The sequence below is a fragment of the Sphaeramia orbicularis genome, chromosome 13 (assembly GCF_902148855.1).
Source record: "Sphaeramia orbicularis chromosome 13, fSphaOr1.1, whole genome shotgun sequence".
NCBI classification, from domain to species: Eukaryota; Metazoa; Chordata; class Actinopteri; order Kurtiformes; family Apogonidae; genus Sphaeramia; species Sphaeramia orbicularis.
In genome coordinates, this window is record NC_043969.1 from 15,360,580 (window position 1) to 15,380,951 (window position 20,372).

General features: G+C 42.8%; 1 protein-coding gene across 3 annotated transcripts in view; it reads left to right on the forward strand.

Annotated features, from left to right (window-relative positions):
• ets1 (v-ets avian erythroblastosis virus E26 oncogene homolog 1) overlaps positions 1-20,372 on the forward strand; it is a 44,331-nt gene that overhangs the window by 11,231 nt on the left and 12,728 nt on the right. For 2 of the 3 annotated variants that reach the window (XM_030152633.1, XM_030152632.1), the window contains exons 3-4: positions 281-428; positions 20,000-20,119. In XM_030152633.1, coding sequence (XP_030008493.1) covers positions 281-428; positions 20,000-20,119 — 268 coding nt within the window. Of the gene's footprint in view, positions 1-280; positions 429-8,628; positions 8,983-19,999; positions 20,120-20,372 lie in introns of those variants that run through there. The other variant, XM_030152634.1, reaches the window with a different exon arrangement.

Below are 20,372 nucleotides of genomic sequence, written 5' to 3' on the forward strand. Positions count from 1 at the left end.
ATTCATGGATTTTAATGATCTAGGTGTGGCTGGCTTCCCAACAATAAAGTCGTATCAGTTTTTATGCAGATTTTCTATTGCACACAGTAACTATCACTAAAAGGGAAACCACTTGTTTCCTGTTCTTACTGAATTCTTTCTGTACTTTGACCAAGATGTAGCCTTTGTCATTGTGTCTATTTAATGGATATGGTCAAAGGAAAGCATGTGCATTATCAGAGCTGATGTCTGGGTTAACACAAAGCAGTGTCAAATGCTGAAATGTAGTGTTTGTCTCCAGAGGCAGAGTGGAGGCGTGGCAGCCGGCCCTCAGACACAGCTCCCAGGTGTGGTTCACCCTCAGCAGCAGTACTACCCATCACAGCCCCTTTACCCACAGGACATTCCCCTGCAGGAGGTCCCCAACGGACATGACCTGTCCCCTACAGGTAAGACACATCACATTCAGAGCCGTCATGCGTGGGTACACTATAAATTTTTGCCCTTTTTTTGATTTTTTTTTTTTTTATAACTAGTCCAGAAAACGCCTTTTTAGAAACAGTGACATGTAAGACTATATTTAGTTTACCCAAAAATCCATCAGTAGTATTTGCTCACTATTATAAAATTATCATGACTTGATCAGGAGCAGTTAGTAGGTTTTACTGGTCACGCAAACAGCTGGATGAATGTAAATGTATTCAACATGAGGATAACGTTAGCCTTTCATAACGCTAGCCTACTCACACAGTTGAACTACTGGCAACAACATTTCTTCTCCAAATGTGCAGTCATATGGCCAGTAGTTTAAAACAGTGACTCATCTGGAAACCACCTTAAAACTTACCTCAGAATTATGTATTCCATGAAAGTTGGTTCTCTTCATATGTGTCACTCATTTGAAAGACATTTATTCTGACTGCGCATCTTTCAGTGAGATGTGCAGTGACCTGTCAATCAACTGGGGTGGCACTGGCGCCTGAGGTGTCCAATCAGGTTCCAGAGGCGGCCAGCGCTAGTTAGCAGTATTTTCCTTGGCATGACTCGCCCTACTCTGCCTCTGATTGGCTCATCAGTCCTCATGCCTAAAGTTAACCAATCTAATCAGAGAAGGCAGCGAGTACTAGCCAATTAGAGGCAGAGTAGGGCGGGTCATGGGTTCACCATCCTGGAGGAAAACATGGGCAATTTGGCTCAGATTAGACTGAAAGGTGAGCATTAGGGGGATTTAGAAGTGGGTATATGCAATACTGACTAAAAAATAACTAGTGCCGCATTTCTACTACGTGGTACCTCCTTGACTCGACTGGACTTGACTCGGCTCGGCCTTTTTGCATTTCCGTTACAAAAAAGGACCTGGAATCTGGTACCCGGTACTAGTTTTTTGGTATCACCTCCGCTGAGGTTCCAGGACTGGGGACCAGATACTAAAACGTGACGTGTAAACACTGCAGAACACTGATTGGTAAGAGAGTTGTCTCTGTGACCCGCTGTTTTACAAAAAACAGATGTGGAAGCTGACAGTTAATATAGCGGTAGGTTAATCTACATGATGACAGCCTGCAAAACTACACCATGGTCAGTCGAGGAGGTTCAGACGTAAAAATTGAGCATGAGTTTGACGAGACAACACGCAACGAGCAAGTTTATCAGCAACTCTCTGAGCAGACAACACGGAAGTAACGCACCTCATCACTATGACGTCCAGGTACTGTAAAGTTGGTAGTATCCTGTAATGGAAACGGTCTCCAGGAATAGGACCTGGTAACCGAGTCAAGTCGAGCTGAGCCGAGTCAAGCCGGTTCCACGTAGTGGAAACGCGGCATTGGTATACTCCGTATACCGCCGTATACCCTGGACTACACCGCTGCCGACATGTTACAGGAGATTGATGCTGAACATGAATAGGGGTCATTATTTGGTCACTAATATAGAGCTATATGTTACAGATTTATTATAGTATAATTGAGATTAAAGGCTGCAGCAATTATGATTCATAAATAAACAAACAACACACAGTGGCACTAACCAGAAGGCTAAATGGACAATCAGTCATACTCAGCGCTCATGTCTTCTGTCTTGGCACACACACTTCAGCTCCCTCGTTTAGTTCACTTTCACATTTACACACACACAACCTCAACTTGGCCTGTTATTTTGTGTCTGCTGCACGGGGGATGCTGGCGATGCTGACCCCGAGGGCAATGCCTTTACCAGATCCACCCCCTACTCTCCCTTCTCCCCTCCTGTTTCCCTCCCTCTCTCCTTCTGGGGATGACCAAATGTCCTGCATTTTTGTACTTCCAATCCCCTTAATAGTTTTTCTTTCTCTTTTTTTTTCAAAGAGCATTTTATTTTAGACTGGAACATTCCTTCCAGGGCATTTGCCTGTGTTTGACTCTGGCCTTTTCTCGTCTTCAAAAGTGATTGAATGCTGGTGGACCGGGACGTACGCCACGGGAGTAGGGTAGGGGTGCTAGGGGGCACAAGCTTTCTTCCGTCACCTCCCTGAGCTGGATGCAGGGGGCAAGACAGGGGGCTAAAGGGCAGCCATCTTTTTCCCAAGCCTGTGGTTCGGTCTCTGGAGAGGCGGAGGGGGCCTGAGTGTGCATATGTGTATGTATACGCATGTGTATGAGTGTGTGTGTGTGAGCGGGAGTCAGGATTTGATGGGATTTGCTGATGTTTGTTGCCAGGGACACACTCCTTTGGAGCCTTCACTTCATTGCTCCCAGCACAAAACTGTCGACATAAACATTGCTGAGTGGAAAAAGACGACCGAGCGTTGACCTTTTTTTCTCAGCCTTTTTTTTCTGTACCCTACACTATGTAGATCATAGGTCTAAGAACATTCCAGCCACCTGGAGATGTTGTTAGAGTCATTTAGTTTTTGTTGTTGGTGTCATATAGAGCCGCTGAGGTTTTTCTGCTACCAGCGTTCAGTGTTATGAGTCTGCGCTAACCTCAAATGCATCTAAATAACCTCTGACACCGTCTCCACACCCTGCAGCCGTTGCTTTGACTCATTTCTCTGAAACTGAAACACAACCTCAACATTAATATTTTGCATGTGCTAATTTGGTTTGAAGTAATTTGAATAAAAACTTGATATAGCACTCAGTATTGCTATTGTGTGAAGCTAAGTGTTGTGATTCAGGTGTGAAGACTAAAATCACCTTGCATTGCAGACATTAAAAACCGACATGCAACTGCAAACTCCTTTTCCCCTTTAACTTATGGGAAGTGAATCTTAATTGGCTTTTATTTCAAATAGGTGGCAAAATGGAAATTCATCATTTTACAGTGCAGCTTATAATTCTTTAGTTAACTTTCTCAAAAGCAAACACTTACATCTTGAATATACATTTGTGTTTAACATCTTAACTGGTTACGCTTTGTTTTTTTCACTTCCCCGTTTTCCTCTGAGAATGAATTGAGTGTTTTAAAAATGTAATGTGCTGGTGTGAGAAAGAAAGAGTACAGAGCAGATGTGAGGCGGAGATGTTGGATGTTAAAGGACCATTGCATGTTTGGCCAAGAGCCCAATGTCACACACACTACTTCCTGACAACAGCCATGCCATGGTCATGTTTACACTAACCCAGCTCAACTCTTCACTATCCAACACTCGCACTGTTGGGCCTGTTGTAAACTCCGATTGTAGAAATCCACTGCGTGTGAGAAACACAGTGAGTGTCTGTGTGTAATCCTGCTGAAATCCAGACACCGATATCATACAACTCACACACACAAACACACTCCAACCTCCAGCAAACATCCTGCAGTGATGCACACTCCGCATATTCATTCAGTAAATTCACACCCTGTATTCTGCTGTGTATTGTATTACAGCATCCTCCCATTCACCAAAGCAGGCACACACGCATCGACAAACACACACACACACACACACACATCTTCTCCCAGGCACTCGTGAGTTCACTGTACATTTAAACATGCACTCCCATTTAGTACACACAGACACAGCTGTGATCTGGCACTCAGGGACCATTGGCCTGTGTTTTATTTGATGTGATTTGACAGCTGGACAGTTGGAAGAGGAGGGGAACTGGGTGGAAAGAAAAGGAGAGTGGGCGGACTACAGTTTGAGGAGAGACGATGGATAAGAACAGGGATAAGTCACAGGACTGGGACTGGCTTTGGTGGGAGGAGAAGAGATGAGGGGTGGAGGATCGAAAATGTGGAGCCTTGAAGGGGGAGATAGGGGGCTTCGCCTCTGACGAGGGGCACGTCCTCACGGGCGCAGGCCCATTTTTTATTTCTAAAAGTAAACAGGCAGCCTGCAGGGGTCTGGGGGGTTATGGGAAAGGAGGAAACAGTGATGCTAATCAGGCCAGCGCACACTTCCCCCTCCAACAATAAAACAAAACAAGAGTGGAAACACGGAAAAGCGACAGACAACTGTGGAGGAATGGGCTACACCACCGCCATGGCCCTACAGTTGAACTGCATGGTATGATAATGGTTCTGAGGTACGAGGTGGAAGCCAATAAACAGAGTGAACAGATAATGCCTGTTGTCCATTGTGTGTTTGTAGATTTGAATATATTTTTAGAAGTCTCAGCTGTTTGCGTCAGTTTCCACATTAAACTTGTAGCTTCACTGAAATCAAGTGGATGGAATATGGGCCCCGCTCCTCAGACTACTAATCGGATGAACTGCAAAGAAAATTACTAATGCCTTTTCTAATCTAATTTTCTTGTGATAATCCATTTGATTTAATATTTTTTTAAACGGACATTTTTCCTGACCTAACATGAGTATTTCCATCTAATTGACTCATTGTTTCAAGTATCAGCTCTTACATTCTTATTTAAAGACACTTCCTTTGAAGTACCAGCCAGATACCCCAAATTTAAACTTCTCTTCCCAGCATTTTTAATTCTAGGAAGTACTACTGTGGTAAGTTCCTCTTGATAGTACAGTGACTAATTACAAACCACTTCAGTTGGAGAACATGCAGTTCTGAAACACATGCAATCACTGACGTTGATGATGCAACAGATGCCAGCTCATCAGGAAAGGTGGTGCTATAATGAATCCTATGAGAGACCTCCTATTGTTTTAATGTTTATACCGTAAGCGCAGGAATATTCACAGACTGTTAACTACAATGACTCTACACCAGTAATAGTAACCTCTCACTGTGGCTCATGATATTCATTATTAAATCAAATCCAGCTTATAGAAGGTAAATGTTGTTTTTTTCCTCAATACTCATAATTAAAAGAACACTGATATAGCATTTAACAGAAAATGTACATAAATATGAACATCCATATGCTCAAGTGTTACCATCAATTACAACTGCGTTTCTTTATAGATAAACAAACCAGCATGCTACTGTATTTTTCCTTCAACGGTGGGTACTAGATGAGCTTTATCTTAGAGTGGTAACAGAGAGCAGGGAGGGATAGAGGGAGGGCAAGACGAAGAGAGGGAGGTCTGGGAGGCAAAGTGACTCGGAGGGGGGTGGGGATAATTGAATTATCTGCACAATGGAGTGATGGGGGGCACGTGGTGCTGCTAATGGAGGAAGAGATGTCCTTTTTAGCAAAGCTAATTGTTCAGAAAAGAGCTGAGCCTTTGTTCAGGGAGGCCCTGCTACTTTCCCAGTGCACTTACATGCACACTATTAAGTTGCTCACACACATACAAACACACACACACACACACACACACACACACACACACACATAGAGATGTACTCAGATGTGACTTTGGAATGTTAAGCACAAGGGAAAGATGTATGCAAAACAAACACACTATGCATAATCACATACACTCATCCACACATACACAGGGCTACAGAGCTCTTGTCCCAGCCAACCCTCTGATCTCAGCAGGAGAACATCCAGCCTGTGGCACCTTCAGACACCATCCACCACAGACAGTCAGCAACTAGACATGGGCCACAAGGACCCCACTGTTTTACTGTTTTACTGTCTGCTCTCTCTATCTCTGCGTCTCTGTCTGTGTGTGAGGGTCAGATCACATTCCCTATCTGTGATTTTTTACTTTTCATTCGGTGTACTTGTCTGCTATTTTATGGGGAAATGTGCAGCTGAAACCTGAATACCTACAGCAACCAAAACTCTTCTGTGACTTTCTGCAAGCGCACCAGCTTCAAAGACAAATATCACTTGACAGCTGTAAGGATTGCTCTAAATGGAATAACCTTTCAGTTAACTGTGTGAAAAGTAGCAGGTGCAACGGTTACATCTAAGGATTATAGACAGGCAGACAACACAGATGTGCCAGTGCGAGACAGACAGTGAGCAGGAGAGTGCAGCAAAGAGAGAAAGCTGCTTCAGCTATATTGCAACGTAAATGAGTGAAGCCGACTAACTGTCAACACCATGGCAACAGCATTTGCAAGATGAAGAAAAGAGACACTGAAACCTAGATGTGTTTGATCTGTGACACATGTCCTCAAGTGGTACATAAACTTGCTGGTTGTTTTATTAAAGGGAACGACACTACTGATTTAAGCAGTAGTTGTTTTCTGGTGTTTTGTATTGATTCTGAAATCTCTGTGGGGACAAACAAGCGTTTAGTATTTACCCTTTTTTTTTTCTACCTAAATGACTTTTCAACCCTTTTGTTCATGAAAAGTGTTTCCCTCATGGGGTACAGTACAACAGGCTTGTGCTTTATATGAGATACAGGAACAGAGAGACCCAGTTCGTTTTCAGATTAGTGTTTCTGTGTGGAAAATATTCACTTTGACTTTTGACTTTGAAATAATTTGGGGAAACACCATCTGAACTCTTTGTTGTAGTATCTAAAAGAACTGATGCAAAGACCAGCAGAAGGAAACCCAGGCTGGAAAGGGCTGCAGTGACGCCAGCCCGTTTATTAGTCAGCAACACCATTAAACCCAACGGCTGCCCTTAGGCACAAAAGGACTCAGCTTGTCCTTTAAAGAACAGATACGAGGGAGTTCATTAACAGAAAACAAAAAGGTCCAGTCAAAGAGAGAGCCTGAGATAAAGTGAGAAGTGCTGTTCTCCCTGTCCATTCCTCTCCCCCTTCTGCTTCGCCCCTGGTGAGGCAGCTCCTCTCACCGCAGAACCCACCAGCAGTCTTCCCAGATGAGGCTTCTATCAGGCCAATGAAACCTGATCCAGGACTGCTAATGGAACCGGTGAAGTACCACCGGTTTAAAAATCCATGGGTAATCAATATCCCTGGCTCCCCAGCCTCCTCCAGATTATCTCATTTAGGAGTACATGGTACAATACATGCAAAGTATCAGATTAATGCACATTATAGGGGGTGCTATATGACTCATTTTAATGAGGATGTTTACGATAATGATGGATGGAGGATGACATTTTGAAATGACTGTTTCCTTGTAGAAAACCTTTTATTTTACCGAATCAAAGAAAGACCTTCTGCTCCTTGTTCTGTAGCCTTCATCTTTTTTTTTTTTGCTTTAAAGCTTCTAGTTCCACTGGTACTTTCAGATTACTATTAGAATTACAGTTATTTCTGTTTCCATTGCCATGGGAGGTGCTCTCTAATGGCTGTGGTGGTTTGCTCAGATAGAGTGGAGCCTTACTGTGGCTAAATAGCCCACGCTTTCTCTTGTCTTTGTTCTTTTCCAGTGACAGAACAAATTCTTGATTCAATTTCCAGTAAAGCATGGTCATTGTTCCTGATTATTATAGATAAGAAAGGACAAAACTCTAGAAAAAGTGAAGCGAACCAAGAATTAGAACTGGCAGTTTCCCTTGCTCAAACTGAATTTCCATTGATGGCTTTGGTGACAGTAGGCCCGCTTTGACTGATTCTAATATGTGTATGATAACCCTTTTCTTCAAGCTAAACTCCATATACATTTTTCACAAAGGAAACACAAGTAGGATCGAATCTTACTTAGAATTACTGAGACTTGACGCAGCTGCGCAAAGAAAAGGAATACATCATTTCTTTAAACCATCTATTGATGAGGACAAGGTGAACAGGAAGTACTCTGAGGTGTTTATGAGGGTGAGTTACACGTTATGAGGACGCCTGGACCTGCAGAATATAGGACATAGACTGACCTTACTCTGCTTTTCGCTCACTGTCAGCACTTCTGGAAATTAAACTGCACCTACAAATTTTTTTGGGGTATGTATTTATCAGCTATTTTTATGATCCAAAACATTCTCCCAGGGAACATTGCACAGTTATAGCCCACCCTATTATTGTTTAAACATATTTGAACCATTATTTTTTGGCAAGGAGAATTTTTTTTTTTTTTTTTTTTATAGTAACCCCCCACCTCTGTAGTGTTACTGTACTTCATTCTCAGGCTATTTAGCAGTTTTGACATCTCCAGAGTGTTTCTCATCCCTGTAAAACGCTAGTAATTTGCGGGAACATGCAGACTCTGATGACGCTTGAGGGGTCTTGGTGCAAGTGGGTTTCTCACAGAGACACGGGGGAGTAGTAGTAAAGTGCGCGTGAGGGTGGAGTGGCGTGGGTTGCAATGGTAAGGCGGGGTGGGGGGTGGGGGGGTGTATTGTAATTGAATTGTGAATCAACTGGCAACTCAGCCCCTAACACCGCCCCCTTCAGCTGTCGTCGCACTCCGGCTCTTAATGCAACGCCCATACCCAATGATAGGAGGGAAGGAGTGAGTGAGTGTGTGAGTGAGTAAGAAAGAACGAGGAAAAGAGGGAGTGTGTGTGTGTATATGCGCCGGAGTAATAGAAAGAGAGAAAGATAAGTTAGTTGTAAAAGAACAGAATCGGGGTTGAGGTGCGTGAAAAAAAAAATCGGTCATCTGAATTGACCGGAGCGACGCATAGATAGAGTATTTTCTCCTTAGTGCGTGTGTGCGCGTGCTTTATTATTTTTTTTTTTAGGGAGCGCTTAGAATAAAAAAAGAAAAGGACGCGGCGTCAATAAGTCACACTGATCTGATGGTCATGACGGCAGCTGTCGATATGAAACCGACGTTAACCATTATAAAGGCTGAAAAAATGGACGGTGAGTAACGAAACTCTTCTGTAACTACTTGACAGTTCACATTACTCTTAGTCTTGTCATTGTATGTGAAGTGAATGGAGGCGGATTACGGTGATCCTAAACCATAACACTAAGCAATTGGATGCGCTCAGAGGGACATAGCGTCCTGAACACGTTTTTTTAAGTGTAAATTTACGCTGTTTGGTGGTTGCTCAATATTGGACAATACGCAACACTTAGGAAAAATGAAATCACGCCCGAGGCTGTGTAGTCATGTACTGGGATGGATGGGTCTTATCATTGAATGAATCAGGTTCGTGCCTTCATAACAGACAGTATGTCAGACACTGTATTATATCAAAGTTGAATGAAATGAAGTTATTTTGTGCCAAATTTAACATCAGATCATAGCTGTTGAGGTTATGTGAAGTTAATAGTGGTGTGGATTCTATGACAACACTCATGACATTTGATATGTTTTAAAGATTCATAACACTAATAATGGACTTTCACCACTTTTATATTATATGCTTCCCTATTTGCCAGATTAGTCACAATTTAAGTGTTTTCATGTACAAATGATGTCCCTCCTTGCTTTAGTCCCTGTCTTTATGATGCTACTTACGCCAGTCTATGTCCTGAACATCCATCTCTGACCCATATCAGGCATTAGAGAAAACAGTGTCCCATAACCCTCCTGTCTGCTCTCCATCCTTCTGTCTCTACCCCAGATGACTTTCCAGAGGGAAGGGGAGGCAGGCTGAGGTGATGAATATGCAGTGTCGAGGCTCCCCTCTCTGACCCATACTGCTTGGAAGACTTGGCTAACTCTAGGAGGGAGGGGGGGAAAGGGGGTGAGGTGGGGTGAGGGGAGTGGGTGGGTATCTAGGACAGGGAAGCCCACCACTGTGACCTGTGCTTCTGTTTAAAATCTTTGTGTGGTTTCACTTCCCATTTTGCTGATTATATTTTTAAACAGTGTGGTGGCATGTTTGGATAATTTGCATTAAGCTGTGTTTTACATCTTCCATTCTTAACTAATCCCTTGTGCTTTTGCAGCTCAGGTGGTGTTGTGCCTCTTAGTAAAGTAGAAACCGGCTTTGATGCATCATGGAAATTTGATACTAATTGCCCTGTGTTGACCCACTAAGGAGCTGTGACTCACCACATTAACCACCTTCTTCTCTCTATCAATACCTGCAGAACATAGATTCACACATCCACATCTTAGAAATGCATAAAAAGTGCTGACAACTGCAGTAAGGTTGCCAAAGCATAGCACTATCTTGCAAAAGCATTTCACAATGCTCGCTCCCGCTTACATGCACTTGGGTGCACTTGGGTCAAACTGAGGCTGCCAAGGAGCAGTTCACAGCTTCACACAGCCACATCTTTTCCTCCACCTCCCTCATGCACATACACACTCACACACACAAATGTCTTAGGCTCCTCTTGTTCCTAAAAAGGCACAACAATGATGGCAAGCAAAACAGTGTGACAGGTTGTGTGTCTACAACTTACTGAAAGAGATAAGGATGTAAAACCAGAGTACATTTGCTGATACGTTGGATTCTGACATTGCTGCACAGTACGATGGTATCTTAACTGTAGTTGCTTTGAACACCTGTAACCACATGACGTGCGTACACGTACTCTACTAACATGCTTGAGCACCCATCGCATATTTGTGTTTTAGTTCATACTAGAAGTGCATTAAACGTCAGCTTATGTATAGTGTATATTGCCTGTCTCTCTCCAGTGGAGGGGATTGCTTTAAGTTGTCAAATACAATCAGGGTTAGAAGGGCACAAACTCAGGGTTTCTAAATTTCCTGGAGTGTTAACTTCTCTGTTCAGTGGAATATTACTTTAAACCTTGAACAACATACACACGTCCATAACTCAGAGGCCATGGTACATTAGTACTGAACAACAAAACAATACTCTTAGCTGTATGTAGACATTTAATAAAAATGAGGCAAGTACATTAGTTCTTTTGCTTTACCATCATTGAACAGTTTTTGTAGATATGATGTATTGTTGTTATTATTCTGTGGTTTTCTAATAATACACTTAACAGTCACAAGAACTGTCAATCATTAACGGTATAGAGTTGTCTGTTCTAGGTCTGATTGAGTCGTCCCTCATTTACTTTCTTTTTCTGCTCGTCAGGCCTGAAGGTCAGGGTTCAGTAACTGACAGGAATGTTTGTGAGCATGCCCTGCTGAGTGGCATGCATGGAGGCATAGGCAGAGTGAGGAGGGGAGGGAGGTTGGCTTTTATCTGATCAAAATGCTGATGTTTGTTATAACAAGCACGCCGGATACTTCTACAGAGCCCTTATATGGTGTGTTGTTCCTTGCTCGTCACATATGCAAACAGGCCATGCCGCACGGATGACTTTGTGGATTCAGTGATTTTTCTCTTCTGAGGTGCCTCCCATGTTGGCATGGCGATGGAAGGAATAGTTTCTGTCAGAACAGAGAGTGTTACATAAGCTTCAGGTTTTTGCTTCAGTGTGTTTATGTCAGCACTCCGTCAGTAGCGCAGTGTAATATATGCCAGTGTTTGAGTGTGTGGCTGCCTGGCAGCTGTGCAAACACTGTTTGGGTGATCCAGGCTTCTCTTGATGTGGTCTGTCAATGAATCGGGCCAAACGGAGCAAACAGGTCCATTTTTCATCTGATGTGTGTCATGTCAAATTGAGGACGATATGGTTTTCCAGATCAAAATGTGATTAGTCAGTCCAGTGCTCAGTGCATCACCCATATGTCATTAGGTACTGTTTAACCAGACCATGTCTGTGCCTAGAGGGTAGACGATAGCATCCTCAATGAGCCTCCCTGTGATGGTCGTACTTGTAAACAGACTGATTGGGTACTGGTGAAGTCAGGTTCCCTAATGACCCTGTCTTTCTTTTCCTCTTTCCTGCACTGCTCAGAAATGCCACTGTGTTACATCAAACGGGCTGTCCCCCCATTCAGGCACCGTTTCATTCAGTCCTTGTTCATTCACTCTGTCATCTGCCCATATAAACGCAAAACGATTATACTGTGTGGGTCCTATCCCAACGCTTCCCTGGTGACTACACGCCTTAATCTTTGCTTATAAAACTTAGTCATAAAGGAAGGCGTGTTTGCACCAGATACAGCAGTCTGCTAAATAGTAAGCATATGGTGGAAGAGAGGGAAGGTGGGGGGTTTGAAGGATGGAGAGAAAACGAGAACATCCAAGGTGTGGCCAGTCTGATGCTGCTGAATAGTCCTCACTATGCTGAAAAATAATTAGAGATTAAAATGATTAGAGAGTGCCTCTCCCAGCAATCATTCTGACATCAACTTCTCATTTTACTCAAAGTCCACACACAAAACCAACAACCAATATAAGGGAAATATGTTCCTTGGCTGGGGAAATAAAGCATTAACAAGCTTTTTTGTAACAGACAAGTCTTTTTTGTCATTCACACGCCCACTCAAGTTCTACTCTAGTGTTCCTCCCACCCCTTTCCCTTTCTTCCCCTGTTTCCATTTCTTTCTATTGGCCACATGCTTTTCTCTCACATTACCTTGATGTGGTGTATATTAAGCTCCTAGTGTGTGGACTTTGTCTTATCCACAGTCATTCATTGCCTGCAATCCCTGAGTCACGGCACTAGACGCCTTCTGCCCGGCATGCCACCGGCACTGGTCGGACTCTTTGTCTGTCTGGCGTACTGACTGGTTTTAGCTGTCACAGGCCTCTTACCTCCCAATAGTAGTAGTAGTAGTCAGACTGCAAACTCAAACTGGCCTTACAGTGTCCTGAAATGGTTTTAACAGCCACCCACGCATCTCAGCATTGTCCTAAATACTTTAAAACTTTTTCTTACTCTGTTGCTTTTTTCCCTTCAGTGGTTCCACATTTAGGGTCTGTGTTGCTTATAATGGAATGGAAACTGGGCTAGTATAGAAACATGCCTGCTTTGAGAATCAGTCCACTGTCCTGACAGAGAACGAGTTTATTTCACCGCAGATGTTCAGCTGTCAACAACGAGGCTATATCACTCTTTTTTTTTTTTTTTTTTTAAACAGCGTATATTCCAGATTTCTTTCCCTTGTTTTCTCTTTCATCTGTGTATCTGTGTTTGCTGAACACCACCTGCCTCATTTCATTCTTTTCTGCTTTTGTAATCATGTCAATAAATAGGACACAGCCACAGACTTTATACACATCACAAATATGGCGGCTCTACTGATAAGCTTGTCTGTAAGAGCTAAGAATAATAAAGAAGGGTGTGCTTGTAGTGGCTGGGCCTTGCTGTGTAGGTGCTACTCTGGCACTTATGATTAGTTGGGCCACAGTGACGCAGTTAAATGGGAGGCACATGTGTCTGGCAGCCATGAAGGAGGTCATAGAGTGAGTTAATGCTGTTGCTAGAGTTTAAGCTCAAGCAAATATTCTCATAACAGTATAAAGAGTGTTCAACTCAACTTTTAGGCTAAATACTATGTAGGTCCAAATATCCAGAATATCACAAGAACTGACCCGGCTACTGTTTTTTTTTATTTTTTTTTAGAGAAATGCTGTTGCCGCGGTGAAATATTATCTTTGACCTTATGTAAATACTGATTACAGAGGCATGCATGGCTGCCTAAAATATGTGTGTTTAATACGTAGTAAAAATGTAAAAATGACAAACCTTTGAGTCATTGAGCAGGAATTTTACAAGATATGGTCAGTGCTTTCATCATGAACAGTCACTTTGTCAAATGAAGACGCACGATATCCCCCAAAGTCCAGTCATTCTGTGATGGAGTGACTCATAGGCTTTTCTGTGTACGCTTAACGTGCGTGAGGGAGTGAGCGCTAGACAGAATGCACAGTGAGCGTGAGTTTACACATCTGCAATGATATGCACATGTTTTGGAAATCACTTCCATCTCTGATTACAAAACACTTAGTTGTAACTTTCCAGTTATCAAAAAGTGTGGTTTACATCTTTTAATCAGCCAAGTCAGCCAAAGCTAAGGTGTTTTACATACTTATGAAAAAAAAAAAAAAAGCATATATCTGAAATGAGATAAAGGAAAAGAGGTGTGGCCAGATGCTTTATGCTCTTATTAGCCATGGAGCCGACACTGAGCTTAAAATAGAAGGGTAATTCATCATTTTAAGCTGAAACCATTTCGCCACTTAGACCACAAGTCATTTTTGGTCGCATTAGAGGAAAACAAGAAAGCTGTGAGAAGCACATTAGTGATTGTAAAACAGAGGTGGAATGTGAGGCATGCAACATGAAAACAGTGTGGTCTGGGGGGAATTTATTTATCAAGTATCCATCTGTTGCCCATAGCTTGCCTTCAAACAAGCAAAAAGCTCTTTTACATGTATGATGTGTAATTAGACCCAGCCATTACCACTTTGACGAACATATCGTACAAAAAGACAGTTGAACCTTCAATAATGTCATCAATGCGTTACTCTACGGCATCCCCTACACGTGACACTTCTATGTAAAACCTGGTTATGGAATGTTTTAGTTTGCACTAAAATGGTACAGGAACCATGTTTTGGGGGAAAAAATGCAACAGTGAGAGTAAACTGTTTGTCAGATATGTCGTGTGTTTAGCTTAAGGCCTAAACAGTCCCCCCAGAGCATCAGCTGTCTGTTTACAGCAATGACGGAGGTTGGGAAGGGCAGCGAGGATGCATACAGCTACACTAGCACCACCTGCACTGTCCTGTAGAGTGGATCATGGAAAAGCTTGAAACGTGCAAGATTTATTGCTGTTTTTTGTAGTTTTTAGAATATACTGTGTTCCCTCTTCAGTATTTTTCCCTCTCAAAATAATAGAGAACTTGGAGATTGTGCAATGGGGTGAAAAGTGTATAACTGTTACTCAACCTTTAATACTTCAGGCATTACCAAAAAACAGGGCTTTTAGGCTGTTTTCGTTTGTTCCTCTGGAGCAGAAAGAATGTTTAGCATCTGTTGACGAAGGTGCAAATCATCTCAAACTCAGAGGTAATGTCCTATCACACTCTGATACTTGGGCATAAACAGTAAAGTTAATGCACTTTCACATCATAAGCTAATATGATTTCAGAGATGGAGAGAGTGGAAGAAAGAAAGGCGGCAAGACGGCTATGGGATATTAGACTCACTTATTGTCTGCTTCAGTAGCCGTTGTGTCTGTGGCGGTGATGATCCTGGACAACTCTAGTTTCATGGCCAAAGACAGATGTCAGCAGTACTCGCCTCGTCTTGTAGCCTACAGCTGCTTTACACCACCACAAGCTTGTGCTTCATGAGGGCAGCCAGAAGTCAGTGGTAGAGCCCTAAGAATAAAAGTAGTGTTTCAGCACTGCAGTCCGCATTTGTGGTATGGTCCTGGTTTGTTCTTTGGATCTCTATAAGTTAACACTATCCTGTTTTGGTGAAGGCTTGGACTGGTGTGGATTCTTTAGTTTGGCTTGAGCCAGATCTAAACTTTGATTCCTGGTCTTTGGCATTGAGATGGAAATCTAAACAGTGCAACAGCTGGCTGAACAAGCAGCCCTCTCAAAACCAGACTGCCACCCCGTCCTCCTCTTCCTGCTCCACTGCAGTGCTCAGCCGCCGCTTTATCACCTCATGGTGCTGAATGGGCCTCCTTTATGCTGGTGGGGTTTATGACCCTGCGTTCTCAGACCGGGGGTCCAGATATGGATCTCCATCAAAGGCTCTCTCAGATACCACTGTCACCTCTGCTGGGCTGTGGGCAGACTGGTCTGGCTAAAAGGGCCAATTATAAGTCTTTGGAAAATAGCCAAAACTTCCTTTTCCCTGCTCCTTGGTGTGACCCTTCTAATATGTACCTATATGCATGGAGGAATATTTAGGAACGGCATAAGGCTTTTGTGGTGAATCTGAAGTGTTTGACCCTCACCTGAACCCTCAACTCACCTCACTTTCCTCAGGAAGTGGCAACTTAGCCACAGGAAATTGACTCTTTCGCTACTTAAAAAAGCCCACCATATAGAGGGGGACACAGAAGGAGATGTGATTTGCCGCATACTTTGGCAATGACATAAAAAAACTTACTATTTGACCTAAAAGTTAAATTTTTTTTGATAGCCTGGCTTTGAAACAGCCTTTTAGATGTCATTCCCTTTTTCCACTCACTTTCCTTTTCACCAACACACACCCACTCTCTGGATAAAGTCTATAAAGCTATTTATAGCTCCATCACATGATAGAAGGCATATTGTCCCTTATTTGTTGGGTCTGGTTGCCTGCTCGTCTTGTATCATTGCATCATACTGAGTGGAGGCGGCAGTCCAGTCTTTATGAATGAACTGAGTCTCTGCCAGAGGCTGGGAGATGGCACTGATCCCACTGTGATGTCACTCCAGAGACAAGGAGCTTTATGAGACCTCCCATTCATTTGTCTGTCTCTTTCTCTCTCTGTCAGTGCCCACCCCTGGTTCTCTTGTCCTGTGATGGGTTCATATTACAGTCTGGTGACTCATCCCCCAACTCCATCACCCCTCACCCTCCCATGATCCTCCCTTGCTATCTTCCCTAGCCCGGCCCGGCCCAGCCCCATCGTTCCTACAGACTTTGGCCCTGGCCACAAAAATCCCAATTTCACGCCCACGCTCTGGTGCACAGGCAAAGAACACTGCTAATTTAGTTCACATGTGTGTGTATGTGTGTGTTTATTTGCTTGTAGTCTAACAGCCTCCGATGCCAAACAGAACCTTCATTGAAGGTTGGGTTAGGGTTTGGTCACAGAGGCAGAACTGTGAAGATGCACAGTCTGTCAGCGCAGATCCCTAGGGGAACATGTCTTTGTCGCACTTAGCAGCCTGTCCATTACTTATATGATAGCAAGAAGGGAGTGGCTAATCAATACCTTTTACTGTGCTTCCAGAATAAACATCAGTCTGTCATCATCACTGATTCTTATGGACTTTTTGTTTCCCTTTATATAATTAGGAGAAAATGTTTTCATTTTCATAGTTTTTTCTGCATATGTTCTTTTTGCCCAAGTCCTGTTAGTTATTAGCAAACATCATAACACTGCCTGTGATTTACGCTCACTCCCACATTTCGTGAGCTAAGTGGATGAGTCTCATTTTGTGGACAGACCATTCCTGTCTAATGTGGAAAGTGATGACTTGTGGATGCTCTAACTCTCACTATATACTGACCATTCTCTATCTAATGGAGCTCGCAGGCATTGAAATCCTATCAGGACTTCATCATTTACTAGAGTTTGTCTAGATCCAAGCTCGCCTCTCACACTAATGGATGCACACTGTACATTAGTCCTGCCGCAGATAACTTTCATATGGAATCATTCACCATGGAGACTGCTCTATTACCAATCCACATTTAGGTCCTGTGATAGCTTTTTTATGATGCTTTATCCAGTGCTTCACATTTTTAAAATTATAGTTTGGCTCACAAAAAAAACCATGAACTTAAGGTCCGTACATGGAATATATAGCCATAATTGTACAATGTGTCTTTTCCCATGATTTTAAATGGAAATGAAATGCACTGCCGTCACATTTTTTGTTGTGCTTTAATTGCTGAAAAGCAGTAAACAAAAAGCCCACTTCAAACTAATTTTAAATGAGAGAAACACACAATTAAAAATAAAAACAAAAGGAATTATACAAATTGCAGTTCTCATTTGCTTTGTAATCATAGTTTACATAGTTTCTGTCTTTATTTTTTTTCTCAGTGCTTAATGGTAGTTCTCATGCACTACGGGGTTCGAGTGTCTTTGATGGAGGATTTATTGCAGAAGTGGGTTCAAGTCTGTGTGGGCAAGTACAGGCTGGGACCGGGTTGATAAAAGCAACGGAGAAGGAGGGGTGTAAATGGTTCGAAAGTGCAGACAAACTCCATTCGATCCAGCTTAAATAAACTGCCATATTTCGCTTTTGCCTTCAGATCAAAGTGCAGACTGTCTGAGCCCCAGTCCCATCTCAGTTTGCAGTCGTTTGCAACATGTACGTTCTCTGCGCTAGTAACGCAACTTACAAAAGTGAGCTCAGTAAAAGCCTTGACAACTTTGCAGCGACTTGTTCACAGCTTACTCAGGTCTAATTTTTATCATGTTATTTTGATATGTAAGCTCTGTCTGACAATAGTTGAACAGAGGTCTTGAAACTGGTTATTCTAAGCTCTTCTATCTTGCTCTTGCTTCTGAGTATTGATGAATAACTTTCTGTTTGTTCACTAGTGTAACAGAGAGCAATATATTATTACAGTCCTAATTGAATCACATGAAGAAGCAAGTACCTCTTGTCTGTGCTCTGTCTTGGCTCTGTTGTGAGGTTTCTTTCTTCAGAGAAAAAAAGAGGGAAAAAAAAAAGAGTCAAAGGCAGAAAAAAGAAACTGGGAAACCTAATTTTGCAAACATCCAGACAGACATTGGCTACATGGGTGAAGCTGGGACAGCTGCTGTGCATTCCAGACAAGGTCGAGACGTCAGTGAGTGGTGAAAACAAGCATGAACTGTATGTTGCCCCAGTGTACTGGTGGCAGATAAAACCACCAGCCAGCGTAGATGCCAGAAGATCTGGGTTTGACAAATAGTGGTGCTTTGAGAGTACTGACAGACCCTTTTCCTCATCAATAGTTTGCCTTTAAGTCAAGTCTTTGTGATCTGTTTTTAAACACTTTTATTCAAAGTGCATTTTGACCAGAGACAGACATGCACTCAAAACAGAAACCGGATTTAGACGCTTGAATCTGTGTGCATTTTGACTTGCTTATGCCCTTTTAGTGGTTTGTTGGAGCTTTATGTTGCAAACAAAAGCTGATCGGCCGAGATAATGCCATTTTGTTGTATGGCAGACATGACATAGATAATAATATGTCTGTCTTTGCTGTGTAAATCAGTGTGGGAGCTATGCAGATCAAATGATAAGAAATGACGAAACTGCAACTCTGTAGGTCCTTTTTGTGTCTATTACAAGTCATTTGTTGAGCCTTTGCCTGATTAGTTTTTAGCAGCCTATTCTAGTATTAGTAGCCTGAGGGTCTTTCCCCTTCTACTCTCATCATCTCCCATGCTTTGCCCCCTTATCCCACACTTCTGTAGCCTGGTCAATCTAATTAGATGAGTGCGAGTCATCAGGCGCTGTTTAAAGCGATCAAAGGGAGCTCTGTTCCCCACTGGGTGCCCACTGGCAGTAAGCAAAGAACAGTAAGCCTTGTGTGTGACCGGGACCCTCGAGACAGCCCACCCCCATCTCTCCTAGCCACCCGCCAGCAGCCATGGTGACATCATCACCTCATCCCTTGACCCTTGACCTCTGAGAGTGTTTGACCCCATGCTAGGGCTGGTGACAGTAGACCCACTGTGTCAGGGCAGCGTGGTAGGAGGGCTGAGAGGGGTCACGGTGTCACTGATGGGCACCAGGCGCTGCATTCCCACCCGTGATATGCATGTGGCAGAGAGGTTAATGTTCACAATAGCTGCGGATAAACATGTATTTATTTTAATGTGGAGCACCAGATGTGTGAGATTTACAACACAATGCCAGAAATACCATGAATGATATTTGAAAACCACGTGGATTATAGGGTTACCTGATATTTTCTACTGGAAATGCAGTACTTAGCAAGCGTGTGCATTGATATGTCATAATAAAGCATGTTCAATTTCACCTTTTTGTTTAAACTGTTCAGATCTGATGTCTGACGGAGCCGCTTAAGTAGATCTGGATAGATCTGATGCTGAGACAGTGTCTAGACGGAATGTAATTGTTGTGCCCGGTTGCTGATCACGGTCAGATACGACTGTGTTAAGTTTTGTTTATGTGTTGGTGCATGTGTGTCTGTGTATATATCTAACATTAAGAACACTCTCTTAGCCAATTTCTGTGTGCCTCAGCTTACTTTTCCATTCAGTAAGCCCAATAGCAGGGATGCAGTAAAGAAAGCTTTGCAAAGGCTTGAACTGTCACTAATTATTAATGCAGTGTCTAATGTCATTACAAAAGAAAGAGACGGTGCAGTTGCTAAAAATAACTTGAAAATCATTTGTTTTTTGCAGATCCAGAGTGTGGAGATGTCCCACTGCTAACTCCAGGAAGTAAAGAGATGATGTCCCAGGCTCTGAAAGCCACCTTCAGTGGCTTTACCAAAGAACAACAGCGACTGGGTATTCCTAAAGGTAAGTCTGTCAGCTGCTTGTATTCTCATTAGAGCCTGTTAAGACTGTCACTGGGGAAATTATTTACCAGTGAAGCATGAGTCCTTAAAACAACTTCAACATACACGTTCATCAGATCCTTTCAATGCATAGTCATTCAGTGAAGGCATCTTTTTAAAGGATTAACTGAAGACTAGGAGACACCCACTGATTCCAGAAATGACTTTACATTACATACATTTAAGATCAGGCAGACTGACTGACTGCAGCATCG